The sequence below is a fragment of the Vicugna pacos genome, chromosome 26 (assembly GCF_048564905.1).
Source record: "Vicugna pacos chromosome 26, VicPac4, whole genome shotgun sequence".
NCBI classification, from domain to species: domain Eukaryota; kingdom Metazoa; phylum Chordata; class Mammalia; order Artiodactyla; family Camelidae; genus Vicugna; species Vicugna pacos.
In genome coordinates this window covers 19845275-19864757 of record NC_133012.1, presented here as the reverse complement: position 1 = coordinate 19864757, position 19483 = coordinate 19845275, and the positions used below count along the sequence as shown (strand labels likewise).

The 19483-nt window shown below is 48.6% G+C and overlaps 1 protein-coding gene across 8 annotated transcripts in view; it reads right to left on the bottom strand.

The window, feature by feature from the left end:
* Nucleotides 1-18548, bottom strand: part of ACSL1 (acyl-CoA synthetase long chain family member 1) — a 55589-nt gene extending 37041 nt beyond the window's left edge. Inside the window, exon 1 of one of the 8 annotated variants that reach the window (XM_072950466.1) lies at nucleotides 18362-18548. Coding sequence is in view for 4 of the 8 variants with exons in the window: in XM_072950462.1 (XP_072806563.1) it covers nucleotides 8580-8592 (13 nt within the window). In the remaining 4 variants the exon portion in view is untranslated. Of the gene's footprint in view, nucleotides 1-3723; nucleotides 4006-8579; nucleotides 8690-17612; nucleotides 18339-18361 lie in introns of those variants that run through there. The other 7 variants (XM_072950464.1, XM_072950465.1, XM_072950462.1 and 4 more) reach the window with 7 other exon arrangements.
* Between the last annotated feature and the right edge of the window lie 935 nt (nucleotides 18549-19483).

The window sequence follows — 19483 nt, the reverse complement described above, 5'->3', positions numbered from 1 at the left end:
ACAGATAACAAATAAGAACAATTCTAATTAAAAATTAATGAATGGGGGAGGGTATAGCTCAAGTGGTAGAGCGCATGCTCAGCATACATGAGGTCCTGGGTTCAATTCCCAGTACCTCCTCTAAAAATAAATAAACCAGTGAACCTAATTACCTACCCCTAAACCCCCCAAAAAAGAAAAAAAAATCTGCTCTAAAGTGTGCCTGGTAACACAGGGAAGGAAACCATAGTAAATGATCTGAAAGACTTTTCTTGAAAATTCCCCAGCAATGCAACAAGTGTTAACCTCTTAACCATAAAGTCGGATGTTATTTTTGAGCTACTTACTGTATGTTCTTTTAAATAACTAGGTCCAAAGACTGAAAATAATTTTCTTCTCTTTTCAAATGTAGAAATTCTCTTTAAATTTAAATCTATATTGTTGTGTGTGTATATATGTGTGTGTGTGTATGTGTGTGTATATATATATATATATATATATATTTCTTTTTTAACAGGGTTGCAGAATATCAGGCCATCAGTATTGTAGGAGCCAACACGATGCAATCTCATGTCACATATTCACACAATATACACACACCCACACACACATACATAGAAAATTTCAAGGTTTAACATAACAAGAGAGAAGGAGCAGATAAGCGCATTTCTTCAGGTCATAACTGTGGAGAGAAAGCACCAGCCCTCACAAAACCACTCACCATCTGTGCCACCAACAGCTGACTGCTGGGTGACACACGAATGCAGAAACAGACCAGGCGGAAGGGTGGGAGCAGGGGCGGGGCATGGGGTGGAAAGGCTCAGCCGATGTTACCCGGCCTGCCAAGGTCTCTCAGGGCATTCGTCACATGCCCAGCCCTGTGCTGCTGCCCACTAGGCTAAAGGTAACTCGCAGACAAAATCCATGCTTGACATCCCAGGAGAACAGACGGTGGAGGATGGGCCAATGAGGAGCTGGGAGCAGTCACCCCACTGCTCCACCCACGGGCAGAGACAGGCATCAGTTAGTGTCACTGCTTGTGCCAGTTCTGAAAACAGACACTGTTTTCTTTCTGCTCAGCTTCCCAATAAGAAGAGACAATGGGCATATTTTTAAAAACCATTGAAATGAATGATCAGATGTTGGGGGGTTATATCGAACTGACACAAGACAGGCCAAGAACAGAATAGACTGTCAGTAGTACACTGACAGCAGATTTCTTCTAGATGAATTGATAGTTCAAACTGAGCCACTCCAGCCATTCAACAAATCTGAGCACCTAGTGGGTGCTGAGCACTGTGCTAGGAGCTGGGAAGACAGTGCCAATGACCTGGTCCAGGCTCTCCAAGGGCTAACTGGCTAGTGGGGGAGACACAAAATTAAACAAGCATTGTCTGTCAGCAAGGTGGGTAAATGTTACCACCATCAAGATCCAGAGATCAGGGTGGACTCTCCGAGGAAGGGAAGGGAAGGGATGTTTACACCAAGACTTGAGGATAAGCAGACAAATCGAGCCCAGATCCTCCTGGCACCGAGCAGTCAGACTTCATAAACAATATTGCAACTGTACGAATGCACAGAAACCTTATGCATATGATGTGCACACCTGCCTTTCCCTCCAGTCATTTCCATCTTCTGGCTGTCTTCATCACTCACCAGCATTTCAAGTCTGAATGGGAGTTACCATTATATTACACACACACCCCTGCCCTTCCCTCTTCTCTCCCAGAAGCCCCCGAAGTCATTTCCATAAAACCTAGACCGTGTGAATTTATAGGGGCTGTTCAACAGAATCATATCTCGGGGGGAGGGTACAGCTCAGTGGTAGAGCACATGCTTAGCATGCACAAGGTCCAGGGTTCAATCCCCAGTACCTCCAGTAAAAAAATAATAATAAATAAACCTAATTACTTCTTCCTCCCCTCAAAAAAGAATCATATCCCTATGTGGAAATATTCAGTCATTCCCCTACAAACAAACACAGTCACAAACAGGTGATTAATTTTTTTAATCTTAAGCATCAGCAGTAACCAAGCTACAAGTATACAGCTTTGTACTAAGAAAGAAACAAGTCTATCTCTAGAAATAAGTCTAGGAAAGAAAACTTACAAAAAAAACCCCAGAAAATTACTGATTTTGTAGCACTCATGCAAGAACATTTTATTAGGTACTAATCTGTAAAGCTAAGGGTTTAAATCCAGCTAAATCCTCATCTTCAGTGGGTGGTAACGATAAGCTACAGCAGTTTAATTCACGCCTCTTAGCTGGCAGCCAGGTAACAAACTACAAATCAATTTCGCCAAACAAACTGGACAGTGCTGTACATAGGAAAGCCACAGGCCACACAATGAACAAAGGCAATACCTCATTTAAAGCCACGTGAATTCACAACTCTTAAATGTGAACAGGGAGTGCTACAAATCTGTTACCTCCTATTTAACTGCTATCAAGTTAAAGGGACTTAGGCTATTTAGAAATGGAAGCAGACCTATATTCAAAGAAAATTAGCCACAATAAATAGCCTTTAAATGCTGTAGGTGAAGACAACACGAGGCCTTAAGACAGTCCCAGCAGGTCTCTAAGAACTATCAAGATTCATGAACTTGCCAATGAATGGTTAAAACCCAGACAGATTTTATTCTTGTTCCAATGGTGCTCTAGTTGGAATATTTTTTTCTAATTCTTTCAAAAGCAAATTTCCATATCATCATCTCAGGACGTATTTATGGCCCAGGCATATAATCATGCTGCTGTTTGCTAAGAACATGATTCAGTCGGCTTAAAGGCTTAAGCAGCCAGTGTTTCTTGAACACACAGGACTACCGGCCACCAGCTCTCCTTCCCCACGGCTACTCCCACACCTACGGAAGGTAAACTCGCTCAGCTGAGTCTTTTGAATTTCCTGCAGAGCTAGAGGCTACAACCACAGGATGACGGGGACCATAACAATGGTCAGGGAAATGTGGCAGGAACCCAACGCAAAGCACCAGAGCAGAGGATGCCTTTAATTAGACCTGGGTGGAAACAGACGGACAGGGCAGGGGAATAGAAACCAGACTGCGCGACTGTTGGAGAGCAGAAACTCTCAAACCCGTCTGCCCAAACTTTGGGAAGAACAGCTAAACAACACAATTAGCATCAAGTGTGGTGTTTTGGAAAGGCTTTCACATCCTATGTCTTAACTGAGTATCACAATATAAAATTTGACGACAAAGCCGAGGATGGAGACTTACAAGGCTTCCCCAGGGTCTCTTCCAAGACCAAGACACCAGCCTGACTCTCAATTCAAGCTTTTCCTCTACGTGAACAATTCTTACCCTCTGTTGGGCCCCTGACTCTCTCCACTAACAATATCCACGTACTTCTCTGCTCTTGGGGCTCACAAGTCCCCTTCAGGCCACACCCCAGGTCAGGAAGTGTGAGGGCAGGAGGCTTCTCCAGGCCCCGTTAGCACTGGCACTCATAGGATGATGAGAGCTGGGCGTCTGAAACCCATTTAACTCTCCACATCTGACATACCTGCTAGCATTATCCCATCACCCTGGCCTCTGAACATGGGGGTTCAAGGCCCACCGTACACAAAGCTTCACCTCTTACCACTCTCTTCGCACCAGGAAAAAAGTGGGTCGGGGCCAGAGGTGACCCACAAGGGCATCATTCTCTAAGGACACAAACACACACACACACACACACACACACACACACACACACGCAGCTCCCGCAATTCTGCAAATGGATACTTACATTAGCATTTTATTCTCTTCGTGTCATTTAGAAACCAAAAAATAAACAAACAAACAAAAAACAGATGAGCTGAATGTTTCTCTCCTTCTAAAGTTCCTCAAGCTTTCATCCAGCTGAATAATAGTGGTTTGGTGGACTACTCCACCAGGAATGCAGCCCTTAAACAAACCCACATAAACAGCACCCTTGCCCGAGCAGCAGCAAATGAAGAAACCCTGACATCGCTCCTTAAAGCAGCTGGCCAAGCTGGCAAGATGCTGCCATTCCTTGCCCCACCTCCTCCCCCTGTACAATAGCCTATTTACAGAGGCCTGAAAGCTCCCTCTTTGTCTGGCACTAGCGGGGCAGAGCTCGGCCTCGGGAAGGAACAAGAGCGCAGCAGCCAGACCGTGCGCTGTTCTTTCAACGGGCCTGTCCAGACCCGCTGGATTCGTGCTCCTTAACCCTGGCTGGCAAATTACCTAAAGCTAGATTTGCTTAAACCATCCCCTCTGGAACCAAAAGAGCAGCCAGGCTCTCCCTAGAGAGAGGGAGGTACAGAAGCTCTCCAGAGGTGCCAGAGTGCACCGGTTGGAAGGGAAAGCGGAAGTTGTTGTCCCAAGCCCAGCCCACACGGGAGTTCCTGACCGAGGTCCCTGCCCTGGGGTCATCTCCTCACCCCGGGCCTGAGGACAAGGATCACTTGGGCCCGTTCGGGAGCCCAGGCACAAGGAGCAAGTAGTCCCACAGGAAGCTGTCCTCACCCACGGCCTCGGGGCTTTCCTTCCCAGCCACACACAGTAAACCCTAACCCCACCTACTTTTCATTAAAGTGATTCTGTGGATCACCAATTCAATTTCCAAGAAGACTTTAAAAGGAGAAAGGGAGCAGAGATGCTCCGTTTTGAGAAAACGGATTTGTTGAAATAGTCAAGGCCAGATGACTAATTCTACATTCAACCCCTCCCTGACCTTCTCCTAAAGTCTTCCAAGAAAGAGAGGGACACACTGCCTTCCCAGGTAAGGATCAAGCTAGACTAGTTTTAATGAGTAAGATCAGGGCCAGGCCTTACCCGCCCCTCTCGGCCACAGGCCACAACCAGCACATACGCCCCAAACAGAGAGATTCCAAATATAATGGGTCCAACTGGAACAGACAAAACTTTTCGGGATTAGAAGAAATGGTCACATGTCTACTTGTAACAGTTTCCATATTCATCGAGCTACATAAATATTTAAGTCACACAACACTACCCATTACTTTAGAAATATTTGCTGTTTTTCTATTCACATTTCATTAATATTTTATTCAAAATCTTTGAACATGCTTCTTCCAACAGGGTCTCTGGAAATCTCCAAAGCCGCTTTTTGAGGACTGACATTTTTCTGGGGCGTATCTTCACATTTCCCTCTTCCATTTAAGCTGGTTAAGTGGAAGCTGTTTTTGAAGTCCCATCAGCAGCTACCACCGCAGAAATTCTCCCAAGTCACAGGAACACATTTGGATAATGTTAGGACAGTTTAAAAAAATCTGCCCTACGGGTCCATATACATATAACTAAACCACAGACCTCACTGCTTTTTAAATGGATGTTTAAAAGCTTTATACAATAGTATCCAAAGCTCGCCTCTGTAAAGTCCAACCCCCAGAAGTAATTCGCTCAGCCAGTGTTCAATTTCTTAGCCTTAGAGAAAATAAATTCAGTTAGTGGATTTTTACAAGGACCCAAGACTTGGACTGGCAGGGGTGGATTCAAGACAAGGTGCCCTGTCAACTGATGTTCAAAATCAAGTGACTGAGAGAGCACTTTGTTGGTAAGACTCTAACATGAGGACTGAGAGTTTGGAGAAACCCTCGTCTTCCACGGGGTGTGTATGATTCAATATCCACACGGGATACAAACTGAAAACCTGCAGACCCCACTCACGAGGCTTGAAAGAAAACTGCACAACAAAAATGCGCACACGAAGTAGAGAAGGACGAGGTAGCATTACGTGCAAAAGGAATGATGGATGTGCTCACTCCTCTCCGGGAGAGCTGCGTGCAGGAGCCAGTGGGTGAGCTGGGCCTCCCTTAAAGGACAATGTGTCTAAGAAAATGAGGTCTAACTTCAGGCTACGGGGACAGAAACGGGACAACAAGGAGCAACTTCCCGCCTCAGCTCTAGGATTTGGCGCAAGTTAATCCAGGACACACAACAGGGGTAGGTCGGGCAGGAGAGGGGAAGGAAAACGTTCAGGGAAATCAGTGTGAGGCCACGATTTCATGAAGGCACAGCGCTAAGCAATTATGCCCATGAGCACATGTAATGCTCACAGCAGACCTCACTGCACAGAGCTATGACCCTCAGTTCAAAGATCAGGAAACCGTGAGGCAGGAAGTTCAATGTCCCAGCCTGGCTCCACACAAGAACAGGACTAGAGCTCGGTCTGAGGGCAAACAAAGGCTATGGCCCTGGAGAGGCAAGTGCTGTGACCCAGGCAGGCGGTAATTCAAATACAGACAAAGGTGGGGGACAATGCAGAGGACGGCAAAAGGCCAGGACACACAGGACTTTAAAAAAGCTGGGCTGTGACTCCCAATGTCCACCCACCGATGAAGGGACAGACTGAATGTGGTCTGTGCACACAGCAGAATACTATTCAGCCTTTACAAAAGAAGGAGATTCTGACACATGCCACGACGTGGGTGAAGCTTGTTGAACATAGGTGAAAACGTTATGCTAAGTGAAAGAAGCCAGACACAAAAGGACAAATACTGTATGAGTCTGCTTATACAAAGGACCTAAAACAGGCAAATTCATAGACAGAAATTAGAGGCTACCAGGGTGGGGGATGGGGAGTGACTGCTTCACAGGTAGAGTTTCTATCTGGGATGATAGAAATTCTGGAACTAGAGATGGTAATGGTTATGCGACACTGAGATTGTACTTAATGCCTCGGAACTGCACACTTAATGATTCAAATGGTAAATTTTAAGTTATGCATATTTCATCAGAATGAAAAAAGAATTTTTAATCACTTAAAATAAAAACCACTAGGATTTGGTAACTAAGTGGATATAATGGAAAAAAGAGAAGGAACTGGCAAGTTGAATTTCTGAGCCTGGGAGAATGATGGCGGAGCCATAAAGTGAGGAGGGTGACACAGGAAAGTGGCTGTAGGTCCCAGCCCTGTCCCCCAGTCTGTGAGTGAAAGAACCTTCCATCCCTGTCACTTCTCTGGGTGACCCTGCCAACCCCTGGCCTCAGCGCGGCCAAGTAGGCAGGTGTCACAGCACACGCCACCTCGGTCCTCCCCTGAACTCCTGCCCTCCTGCACCACAGGGGGCCCTCCCCAAAGACCAGCATAAGGTCCTCCCTGTGCCTCTAGGCCCGCTACATCCCCTTTCCCTGCTGTCGCCTCACCAACAGCTCTCCTCCCGGGCCCTGCTTTAAGGTGTCCAAGTCCTACCCAAGGAGGCCAGGGGCCACTTTCGCCAATAAATTTTCACAGGACCCCTCATTCAGAAGTAGTCAGTCCTTGCTCTGAATTCCAAGAACCCTCTATCTGTGGCCCTCAGCACCTCAGTCTTCTGTTTACGGCGAGTACACGCTTCCATTATGGAGATGCTTCCCTCTCCTTTGGGGCCAGGGCCCCGACCCGTCGGTCTCTAGACACCCTCAGTGCTTAACACGTGCCCTGCCCAGAACACGTGCTTCATAAACATCTCCTGAATCAAGAATGACCCTCTGTGATTCTGACCAGTGCTTCACTGCAAGCCCCCAGAACATGTATGTACAGAGCAGTGATTTTCCTAAGAGAAAGAGGGGTATTCAGGGCCTCTCCAAACTTCAGCATCTCCCTCTGCACCCACGCCACTGCTATGAGTCAGGGCGCTGGAAGGAGGCAACATCTCCAGGTGGCGTGGGGGAGAAACAAACAAACAAGATGCAAGCCCCTGACTGAAAGGCCACCAAAAACACTCTCCTGCCCACCTGCCCACGATGTCTCCAGTTTCTCAAACTGTTCTCACTTACGCATGATGTTGCCCCAAGGTCATCCAAGGGCAAGGGTCCTCACTTCTCCTTCAAAGACATTTAGATGTCCATTGAGACATGCGACTGCAGGTTTTTTGAAACAAATCAAGGTTGCCACTGGGGAAGGCAAGAGAGCAAATATCTTTCTTAAGTGGAACAGCCAATGGCAGAGGAAGGGCTGACTCAGAGCCTGGCCCCAGGGTTGGCCACTAACTTCCGTTAAGATTTCTCTGACAGAAAAGAGAATCTTCCAAACCAGAGAAACCGCCCAGGGGCTGGAACACACCGGCAGGACTGGAGTGAGGAGCCCTCGGAAATGCCCAGAAAGCCGGGCGGGTGGGTGGTCATCTGGGATGTAAGGAATGCTCGAAGCAGGACCTGCCCGGCATTCTCCAGAGAGAAGAACACCCACAGCCACGCAGCTCTCCTTCCTTCTCTCCTCAGCAGAGACCTGTCAGGTATGTCCACTTGGGAAAATGATAATTACAGTTAGGCCGTGCCCGGTGCAGATATCCAGGTCACTGAAAAGCCTCTGGGTGGGATCCAGGGTTAAATTTTAGTGGCATGGATTTAAGAGGAAATGTTTCCGTTCAAAAAAAAAAAATCAAAAGAAAAGCAAGATGTTTCCACTGGTCTGCAAACACAGATTCACCACTGCTGAGTGATGTCCGGGTGTGTGTCATGGCCGGGCAGGGAACTTCCCCGATAAGAGCAGAGAAGGGAGCCGCCCCGGGCAGAGCAGACGCCGCGGGCTCTGCTCCAGCACCCGGAGACCAGGAGGCCTGTGGGTTAGGCTGGCCTGGCGTTTCTCTGAGAACCGAGACAGAAGAGGCTCCCGTAGGGAGGCTTCCCACTTACCGGCTGGGGCCATCAGTCACGTTGTTGCAGCTGATTTGGGCACAGGAGGGGTCCTGCCCACGTCCGTGGGCCTGTGTCTTACAGAACAGGATGTGCGGTCCAGGGCAGTCAGGCGACACAAGGAGGGCCTGTCACACTAGCTGGAGAGAAACCCAGAAGAGGCATCTCCACCTTCCTGGCCTGCAATGAACCACGGAGTAAACCCTGAAGCAAGAGGCTGCCCCGAGAGAAGCGGAGAACAAGCCAACAGGGAAGAGGACCCCTGTCCTTCCACAGCGGGCAGGGCCGGGCCCAGCCAGCAGGAGCGCTCCCTGGCTGAGGCCTCGGGACTGGGGATGAGGGCCATTCTTTTGAGAAACTGCAGAGAGAGAAGGCACCGAAGTCATGGGGTCTTGTCAGATGCTTTGTTCAAAGCTAGTAACTTTAAGTAGTGGCCATGGAAGGAGGCAGAACGAAGCCACGAAGGAACACTAGACCCACGCGCACTGTCCAGACACCGGCGGTGCCCCGCGAGCTGCAAAACCCTGAGCCAGCCCCCTGCTGCCCGCATGGCCCAGAGGGGACGGGGAAGAGAGGGGGGACAGAGGGAAGCTTCTGCTTTCTATCACCAACACCAAGGAGTATCTCCAAGGCGATGCCAGAAGAAGCAAAAGGTGGCCGCACAGTCCTGGTATTCGGGAAAGTAACAGGATCCCAACCCACCCAGAAATTCTGGGTGACTTCAGGACATACAAATCAAACAATCCATGTTGAAAACCATCAATTCCATGGGTATTTTTTTTTTCCGGTTTTATTACTCTTTATACTTTGCTGCTTTTGTTTCTTTATCCTAGTTTCTCAAGATAAAGAAGCTGTAACTAAGTCAGGTCAGTTCATTTCCTCTTGTATTTAGGTACTTCCCACTTGCTCCAGAAAGGGCTCTGGGAGGCAACCTGTCCTTTCAGCGGAGTGACAGATGGGGTAAAGCCCTCCCAGCAAATACATCTCTCCGCTCTCACGGTTCCCCCTAACCCACAAGCGTTAACGCACCTGCAGGAGTTAACCAAACTGCTCAGGGCCCTGGGCTCCAGGAGCCAGAGGAGGGAGAAAGCACTAATTACATGCTGGAGCACGGAGAAGGACGACCCAGAGAGCCGGGCAGGGACACAGGCCAGGCAGGACAGGCAGAGGCAGGTGGGGGGCGGGGAAACACCCGAGGGCCAGCCTGTGCTGGGAGCGAGCAGGGTTGCGTTAAGGGCACGGCCACTCTCCCAGGAGGGCAGCCCTGGTGACGGGCTGACAAGAAGAAGCACGCCCAGTCCTTGTGGCTCCCACAGGTCACAGCGATCAAATGTCAGTGACCCGGATAAGAAGGCTGAGGGGGAACAAGACTGGGTAGAGTTACTGACGCCTCTTAAAATAGATCAAGGTTTCAGAGGGATGGATAAACTAGAAAATCAGCCAACAGCAGCGGGTGAGTGGAAGACAGAATGAAAGACGTTTCTGCCCAGAGAGAGAGAGCAAGGCCAGCTACTCCTAAGTCTGGGGGAATCCACTGTTGAGCATTTACAGATTTCGTCTCTGGGGACACCCCCACCGATGCTGCAGGAAGCCATATGAGAAACAGAGAAAAGGTTAACCAGGATTTGGCTCATGGTATGAGGAGGGAGGAGTTGGTGAGCTAGAATTACACCAGGAGTCCAGGTAGCATTAAAAAGAGGTGATTAGTCCCAGTAAGAGGAAGACAAAATAAATCTAACTGGTTGCAGAGCATTCCAGAATAATGACCCAGTGTTTAAAAGAAGGAAGGAAAGAAAAGAGACTGTCCCATCTGGCCATCCCTCCTTGGAACAGGTGGCATGAGTTTGGGGTCTTTGGTTTCCCTTTATGTTTGGCTTCAATTTTTATTATGGAAACTTCCAAACCTACTCAAAAGTACATAGGATAGTATAAGAAGCCACCATGTACCCATAACCCCAGCTTCAGCTTCCACAGTCACCAACATTTTGCCAGTATTGTTTCATTCTCTACCCATCTTAAAAAAAAAAATTTAAAAGCAAATCCCAAACATCCTATCATTCAAGTGACACTACTGAGGCCCACTTCACCTGTACGAGGCCACAGCTTTGGCAACTCATTTACGGGGGTAAAACTGGCATGCATCCTGCCCCTGACCAGAGGCTTAAACAAAGAAAGCCAATTCAAATGCTGGCTTGTAGTAGCCAACCCAGCATGATTTTTAATTGTCATGCAAAAAGGTACACACAAATATTTATGGAGTGCCCACTCTAGGTCGAGCACTGCCCTAGCCTTGGGGGGCACAGTAGTGAATAAAACAGAAAAAAATTAAAGCTTTTCCCAATGAGGCTTCTTTCTACATTGTCAAGTTTTGGGTCCAAAGGAAAAACATACTTTGGATTTAACCTGATTCTCCTGAAGGCAGATACCAATTTGACATGAATCACAACCCAGTGTCACAAAGCAGTGTCTATCCTCCCTTAATTAACAAATTCTCCTTTTAGAAATGGCATTTGAAGGGATTGTGCCACACTGATGGCAGAGGAGTTAATTTTCTGATTCTCCAAATTTTTGATGATGCATGAAAAATCATGATTAATGTATCCCTAATATGTAGATACACTTATTTATAAACTCTATGCATCTGCAAATATTTTCTGAACGTTATAAAATACACAAATATGAATATTAAAAGAAAGCTTAAAAATAAATACCTACAGAAGTTCTAAAACATCCACCTGCACCCTAATGGATGGTCCACCCCGACCCGGGGCACATGTACCCCATTCTGGAGACCAGCCCTCAGTCTCCTCTCTGTCACTTCTTGGCTGGTCTCTGCCAGTTCCCGACTCCGGGAGGCAACAACTACCACTGTTAACTGGAGCACCCAGAGAAGCCAGCCACACCCAGGACGCAGGCCAGCAGTGTCTACCAACGCCTGCACGTAGACTTTCTGTCCGAGGGGAGACGAAAATACTCAGCATGGCCCCGTGATGGAAAGAGGCATGCTGCAGAGAGCAGGACAGCGCTGGTCACTGTCACCTTGCCCAGCGCAGGAGGCCAAGAGGATTGGGCTGGCTGTTCTGGAGAAAGGAGACTCCAGGCCAAGGGCTGGCCTCATTGGAGGCAGTCTGTCCTCGGGACCCCACGGCTTCAGCCCCCGCGTGCCCTCTACAGAGGCCCTGCAGTCAGCGGCTTGACCTCTGATTCACGTCAGGGGAAAACCGTCTGGCACCGCCCTGGGCGACTGGCCTGCCCAGGGCTGCGGGGCACACCCCTCTGCATCCTGGCCCCTCCTCTGTGCGGTGATTGGTTGGACTGCTTGACAGGCAAGGTCCCTGCCAGCTCCTCAGTCGGAGGCACCTCCGAAGCTTGTCTGAGGCACAATGTGGGTAATCATCCAACAGGACGAACAAACAGCTATTTGACCATGTCACCAGTGACACAAAAACAAGGTATGATTTTAGGTAGGAATCTCAGGTAGTCGCAGGCTACAGTACAGTTACGTAAGATTGCTGAGAACTCGACACCGATCTCCTCCCTCCCTGCGAAGCCCACAGCCACCTGCTGCTCAAACTTAACAAATTACCCTGGAAGAGACCTCAGATGCCCTCCTGCACACCAAGTTCAACCCAGGGAAAGAACAGGCTTTGGGCTGGAGATTTTCGATGCCTTGATGGATCTTAGTGAAAAGATCTAAGTCTTTCACGGGACCATAACATACAAACCTGGAACAATGAAATGTACATTCTTGCCAGTGACACCTTCTGTGGGACATCTGTCCATCTGAATGTCTCCCTGTCTCAATCAATCACCAGATAATATTAAGTACTTATTAGCAGTGAAGCCCTGAGCTAAATGCTGCTGAAAACACAGAAATGACAATGCCCCGGTCACCTAAATGTCCAGAGCTTAGAGTGAGGCTGGGGGCCTATTTGGGGAAGCAAACTATGCACACACGAAGAGGCAAAGGAAGGGCAGCGGGAGGACACTATTTAAAAAAATGAATAAAGAGTTCAGCCTGGCACCAACCAACTGGAGAAGTCGGCGACCACCAGAACAAGGTTCAGGAGAGCCTCTGCTGGGCCAGGCATTAACCCTTCAGTTTCTGAATTAGGGGTGGGGGCCCTTGGGGTAGTAACTATTTTCAAACCAGAATGGGAGTATTTCAACATTTTAACTGCCAGTTGCTGTCAGCCAAGGGTTCCAGTGAGTGACATGGACTCTGAGGACGAGGAGGGTCACCTCAGGAAAAGTGCCCTTGAGGGGCAGGGCCTGGAGGGATGAGGGTGGGACAGGGAAGGTCACTGTAGGCAGGCCGAGGTGGACACGCTAGCCCGGGGGCTCTTTCAGGCAGGCACAGGAAGGTGGGTCGGGCAGAAGGGAGAGCTCAGGTACAGAGTCACGGGTGCAGAGACTGTGGTTCCACCCTGGGCCACTAAAGTCTGCTTTCCCAAAGTTCCAGCCTGTGGCAGTTTGGGAGATGGATGAGGAACAACAGGCTGGAACCAGACTCAAGAAGCCGACAAGCTACACGAAGACGTGGGACCTTCCAAAGGGGTGCTGGCAGGCTTCCTCCTGGGCAGAGGAGGGGCTCAGTTAGAACTCTGCGCTAGGACGAGTCATCCTTCTCTCCCTCTTTGTTTAACTAAGGACCCTTGCCGTCTAAACTAGAGGTGACCAACTGGATGAGGGCGGTGGCATGGAAGATGAAAGGGAGACATGTGTGGGTGCCGGGCAGCACGGTGCAGAACCTGCTGACTGGCTGGACCTCAGGGCACAAGCCAAGGATAATACCGAGGTCCGAACAGGCACAGGGCCCAGGACCAAACCCTACGGTGTGTCACGGCCTGAGGGGAACACAGTGGTGTGACCTTGGGCAGTTATCCCATCTCCTGCACCTGGGACTGCATCTCCATCGGGCCAATGAGTGAGTTAGGCTCTCTCAGTGACCAGGGGAGCCTGGGCATGTGCTGAAGTGTCTCAGAGGCCAGGAAGTAACCATGTCCCGCATCTGTGTTATCTGAGATTGCCATTTCCCCACTCCCTGCAACCATGGCAACCTGGCTTTTATTTCACATATTGGGGTTCTGCCTAAAACTGTCCTAGGAAAAGGGGGCCATAACCACTGGATGATAGCTCTGTGCCTTCAAACTCTGAAAATTCACAATTCTATTCTCTTGTCTTATTAAAAGTTATCAGCATGACCTAGAACAAGACCAACTTCCAGGGCAGGCAAAGCCTTCTACTCTTAAATTCTCTAGAAAGTCACAGCTGTGCGGCAGGTGATCTTCTCACTTGCTGAACGGAGCTGAATCAAAATTTGCTGTCGTTCCAGCAATGCTGCTTCTACAAGACAGAGTGTGAACAAAACGGGGAAGATCAAGGGGTACTGACACTGAAGAAGAACCAGCTCTGTCCTCAGTCTTGCCACCAGTTGGATCACTGGAACTTTCCAGGCCCCCCTGGACTCAGAAGCCTTCAAGTTCTAGAAGTAAAGCCAAACCATCAGGTGCTCTGGCCCTGAAACCAGACTGCCCAGGTTCAAACTCTGGTCTGGGAGACTTAACCTCTGCACCTGCTCCTTGACCTCCTGTGAAATACGGATAATAGCAGGACCCACCTTCAGGGTAGTGGGGAGGATGAATGGGATAACAGAGCAGAAGCACCAAGCAAAGCACTTGGCGCCACCAGTTGCCCCAGGTCTGCCCACGCTGGGCTGTGGCCACCTCGTCAGTCAGCTGCCACTGCCCTGCTCTGTCCCTGACAGCTGAGCCCTGAGGGAGAAACTAGCTCCTGTAGCAACTGTCTCTTTACTCTGGTTAATTAAAAAAAAATGGTATTCAGGGCATTCTGGCCTTACATATATGGACATTTTCCCCCACAACAAAACCTGAGGGGAAAGTACCAATTTCTATAGCAGCCAAAAGTGTGCAAATGGACAGATAATACACTCATCAGAAGTCCCTCCCAGAAGGAGGAAATGATGTAAAAGGCAACCCGCATTTCCTCCTGTGATGCCCTAACATCTTTCCATTTATCTTTCCATAGCATGAAATCCTTATTTCAACAGCTTTTGACTAGAACACATGAACCCAAAAGTCCATTAAAGCCACTCATTAATAAAAATAATTTCTAAAACATTGCCAATTTCAACAGTTTGAAAGCAGAACACGCCCTAACTTAAAAAAAAAAAGATATACTGAAATATCTAAGAAGCTCGGTAAACTTTTGAAATAGACAATTGTTTCTAAATATCCAACAACAGGGGAGAGGTAAATAAGTTATGGCATATCCCATAAACCAACTAAGTCATCCTCAAAACTCATTTTTTTTAAGAGTATGTAACATGGAAAAATGTTCACAATATAACTCAGGTGATTAAAATTAAATTATTAAAAATTTTATCTTCAATTAAAAATATAGGCTTACATTTTTTAAATTGTTAAGAAAAACACAAAAAGGAAACACATGAAAATGTTAATACTATTTAATCTCCTAAAGACCTTTATTTTTTAATAGTTTCCAAATTTTCTATAAGCATAGATTCCTATTATAAAATATATATGTATCTTTCATATAAATTACATATAATATATAATTATATATATTTATATAAATATGTTTTTTATATATCTTTTCTGAGGTAAGCGGTTTTGATTTAGATATTAGACAGCTTTCAAATTTTTATTTAAGACTTGGAAACTACGTGGAGCCACCAGTCTTGAAATCTTAGGGCTGGAGACAAGACCCTGATCTCCAGCTGAATGTATTCTGCAGCAGAAAGTATAGGGGACCTCCAGCTAGGTTTTTGTCCAAAGAATGTGCCATCCCTCCAAGCCGGCCACAGGTCAGGCAAGGCTCCACTCTATTTCGTCCTCCCCTCCTGACTCCACAAAGGTCACAACCAACTAAATACTGTGTCATCTCTGACACAGTCAAGAACTTCTAAATGTGAGGATGTAAAAAAGCAGAAAAATGAACCTAACTCAGATTACATGACAGTTTTCTCTTGTCACTGTGGTACACGTTATGTATCACCTCAGACTTACACAAACCAGAATTTCTCAAGAGTCGCCCTTCAACATTAGGTAAGGAACCAGAGGTGAAATGAAACGGAGTTGCAGACACAAGGAGTGGTAAATTTGCCTCAATTTTTTTTAACTTAATTGGTCTTTTCACAGAATCAACTTTAAAAAAAAACTTTATTTATTTATTGAAGTGTAGTTGGGTATTTTCTGTTTGTTTGTTTTTAAATGAAGGTACTGGGGATGGAACCCAGGACCTCCTGCCTGTCAGGCATGCGCTCTACTCCTGACCTATTTCCTACAGCATCAGCTCTGGCTTCAGGGTTCGAGTTTAACAGCTCTCTGAAGCTCCTCTAAGTGCTAGAATGTTGAAACTCAACTTCAACCACTGGCAGCTTCGGAACAGCTCTGTTCACTGAGACTTGGTCTCCAGGCATGAATGTCAAAGCAAAGTGAGTCTAACGTGTTTGTTTGAATACCAAGTTTGACCAACAACCTTCAATAAAAACTCTGGCACCTTCAATCTACCTCCTGACTGGCCGCGGCCTGTCAGAGAGCAGGGCTTGTAGAGGCCTTAGGACACCCACAGCTCTGAGTCACCTGAAAGGAGGTTCTTTTGTATTTTCTAATACAGGAGTCTAACCCATTGCATCATCCAAGCAGTCCTGTTCACAAAACATTATTAATTCTGTCCACACTGACAGAATTTGGTTATAACAGACAGTAAGTGCAAATAAATAATGGACGTTGGATTAATTGGCAAATATGCACAATAAATTCAGCAACTGCCCTTGAAAAATTATCTACTCCTCTAAGACTATTGAGTATCACATCTAGAAATTACTACTATTCCTATAGTCTCGCTCTTTCCAGAAAAGTGAAACTTGAAGGGAGCAAGGAGAAATCCCCAGCTGTAATGACATCACAAAGTGATCTTTTCCCCAGCCCCTCCTCCAAACACAACCACTTCCCACAAGACAGCTACACCAAAAACCAAAGACGTAGCAAGACCTGGACATTAAACATGACATTGTGGCATGCAGGTACACTTTCAGCCATTCCAAACTTCACCCCAAAGCAAAGACAGCTATGAAAACTTGACTTTAATGATATACATAGATATCTGTCGCTACAAGTATCTATCTCTTAAATGACCCAAATTTAAAAGCCCAGAGCTTCTTTGTAGCCAGGTTGCCCACAAAAATAATAAAAAAAATTGCCAATAATAAAACATATTCATAACAGAGACGGGAAAGAAATAGGTTAAAATGCTTATAAGTGTGAGAGAAGGGTGATTTTTAAGTCTTTTCAATTTACAGTAAATGTAGAAATCAGAGGTCTGTAACACATGGTCTGTGATGTGTCTATCTCAAGTAAGGGAGGGGAAGGTACGAGGTGTGCTTCTCTTAAGGATTTCCTATTTCTCATCACAGAATTTTAGCTTGTGAAAGACTTCAGTCTAATGCAATCTTTTCACAAATAAGGAGTCAAGTTTCAGACTGGGAAGAAATTCTTTGAGCTAAATTGGAACAAGTAAGAACATCTCTCAAGGCTGGCTCCACACCTATGGGAAGAAAGGGTTCATTTAAAAGTTCCACCTTCTCAAGGCCACCCAACCAGACTGCCAACTCAAAACTTAAGTTTTAAGCCAATCCAACATGCCACTGCCACCTGAAAATGCACAATCAGCCAGAAGGTTTTGATTGTTTGCACTTAGATAATCACAGGTGAAATGTGTTAGAAAGGTGAAATTTAACCAGTTTCTCTCATGCTAAGCAACGGGCAAAAATAAAAGGAAGGATATTAACGGTCGGGGCACTTTGGATACTCCTGCACCAAAGACTTCACTTTAAAGCAGGCGCACTTTTATTATAATGGTCTTAATTAAGCTCCATAACCCTGAAAGTGGGTAAGGTGGGGAAGGGAGTTACAATTCTAACGTATACACTGATTATCAGGAGCCATCTGTCTCTAGGTTCTCGTGCACGTGTTCTTTCAAGTCACTTACCACCTCTCTCTGTCCAGGCTGCAATGTGATAGGTACCATCTTTGCTTTCTGATTTCAAAAAAATGCCAGGCTCCTAAAGTGACTCCATCACGGCTTCGTGCAGCGGCTAAGGGGCACTCCTCTGGAGGCACCGCGAGAATTTCCACATGTGGCAACCGGCTTTTGATGCTGCCTTTGACCCTCTCGCAAGCGCCCGGCACAGGGGCCACCAGCACGCCGAGACTGGCGGACAGCCGGCTCCGACGCTTCCACGAGCGGTCGGAGCGCGCCTCACACCCCTGCCACGGGGGCAAGAGGGAGGCCCAGGCGGAGAGAGCACTGTCACGGCCCCGCGGGATCAACGCGTCGCAGCTACAGCTGGGGATTCGGCTTCCCGCCGGGCCGGTCCCAGCTGCCACCCAGACAAGGACCCAGTCCCGCGGCGCGCGGCGCCCGCACCCCACCGTGCACCAGCCCCGTGCCCGCGCCGCCCGTGGGGAGCGGCGGGCGAGCACCCCAGGCTCCGACACAGGAAGCGGCGGCGGCTCGGGCGGCCCGGAGGCCTCCGCTGCGGCGGGAACCGGGAGCCGCCGGGCAGAGGCCGGAAAAGCGGAACGTCCCCGAGCGCCGAGGGCCCTTCGCGCGCCTCCGCTGCGGCCACCGCCTCTCGGGCTCGGGCCCGCGGGGCAGCCTCGGCCCCGCGCCTCAGCCGCCCAGACCCCGGCGCTGCAGTGGGCACGGACGCGGCTCCCCGCGGCAGGAGCACTCACCTCCTCTGCTGTCCCGGCCGTCTGCCGCCGGCTGTCACAGCAGCCCACTGGCTGCCCTGCGCCGGCTCCGGGTGCTATTTAAGGGCGCCGCCGTGGCCGCTGAGCTGGCTGCGCCCCAGGCCTTGCTGCCGCGGAGCCAGGCTGCTGCCGGTGCGCGTGCCGCGCCCGCCCGGCCCTCAGGCCCCGCCCCGGCCTCAGGCCACGCCCCCGTCTCTGACCACGCCCCCTCCGCGCGCTCGCCTTGCGTCTGGTGGCGCGCGTGCTGGGCCAGCGGCAGGTGGGCGGGTGCAGGGAGGCAGCCTGCAAGCTCATTTCTAGCCTCCCGAACTGCCCTGGGATTTCTTGACGAATCCGAGGAAGGGCAAAGGGTAAATTGTGATGACTCAGCCAAGAAGATGCCCTTCCCCATTTTCCACCCTCCACCGCGTGCCCCGCTGACTTCTTGGCGGGAGCTCTGAGGACCAGAGGGCTTTCCTTTCCTGTTTTCTTTGGCAGTGACCTGCACGCGACCCTTTTTAACACGACAGATTTCGCCACGGTCCCTTTCGGGGAGGGCTCTGGCCTCCACCTCTGCAGAGCCCTGGACCTGAAGCAACCCGGGACCAATCAGCCCGGGTATAGCTGGAGCAAAGCCCAGGTTCGACATTGCTCAAGGGCAGTATCCACCTGCCAAGCTCTTGGGCCCTGTCTGCTGCTCAGTCCTGGCTGTGCGGTTCTGAGGGCTTCTCTCTGCTTCTATAGATGCCCAGAGGGGGCTTTCAGAGGCCAATGCAATTTTTTCAGGCCCAGGTGTTATTTTTCCTCCTAGTACCTGAGGCCTGCCAGCATCCTTAACCTCTAATAACTGCGGTCCCAGTCACAGTGGTACTTACGCCCAGCACGGTGTGGAGGCTTCTTACCTAGTGCTGCTTTGAATTTGAGGCATGAGAAGAAATATTGTTTTAACAAACACCCCTAACGGACAGACATCATTTACTGAAACATTTCACACACATTCTTATTGAATCTTCATCGTAACCCTGGGAGCTGGGGGCAGTCATTATTTCCTTTTTACACAGAGGAAACTGAGGCACAGAGAGGTTGCTAGTGAAGGCAAAAGTACCCTGGGAACTCAGGCAGTCG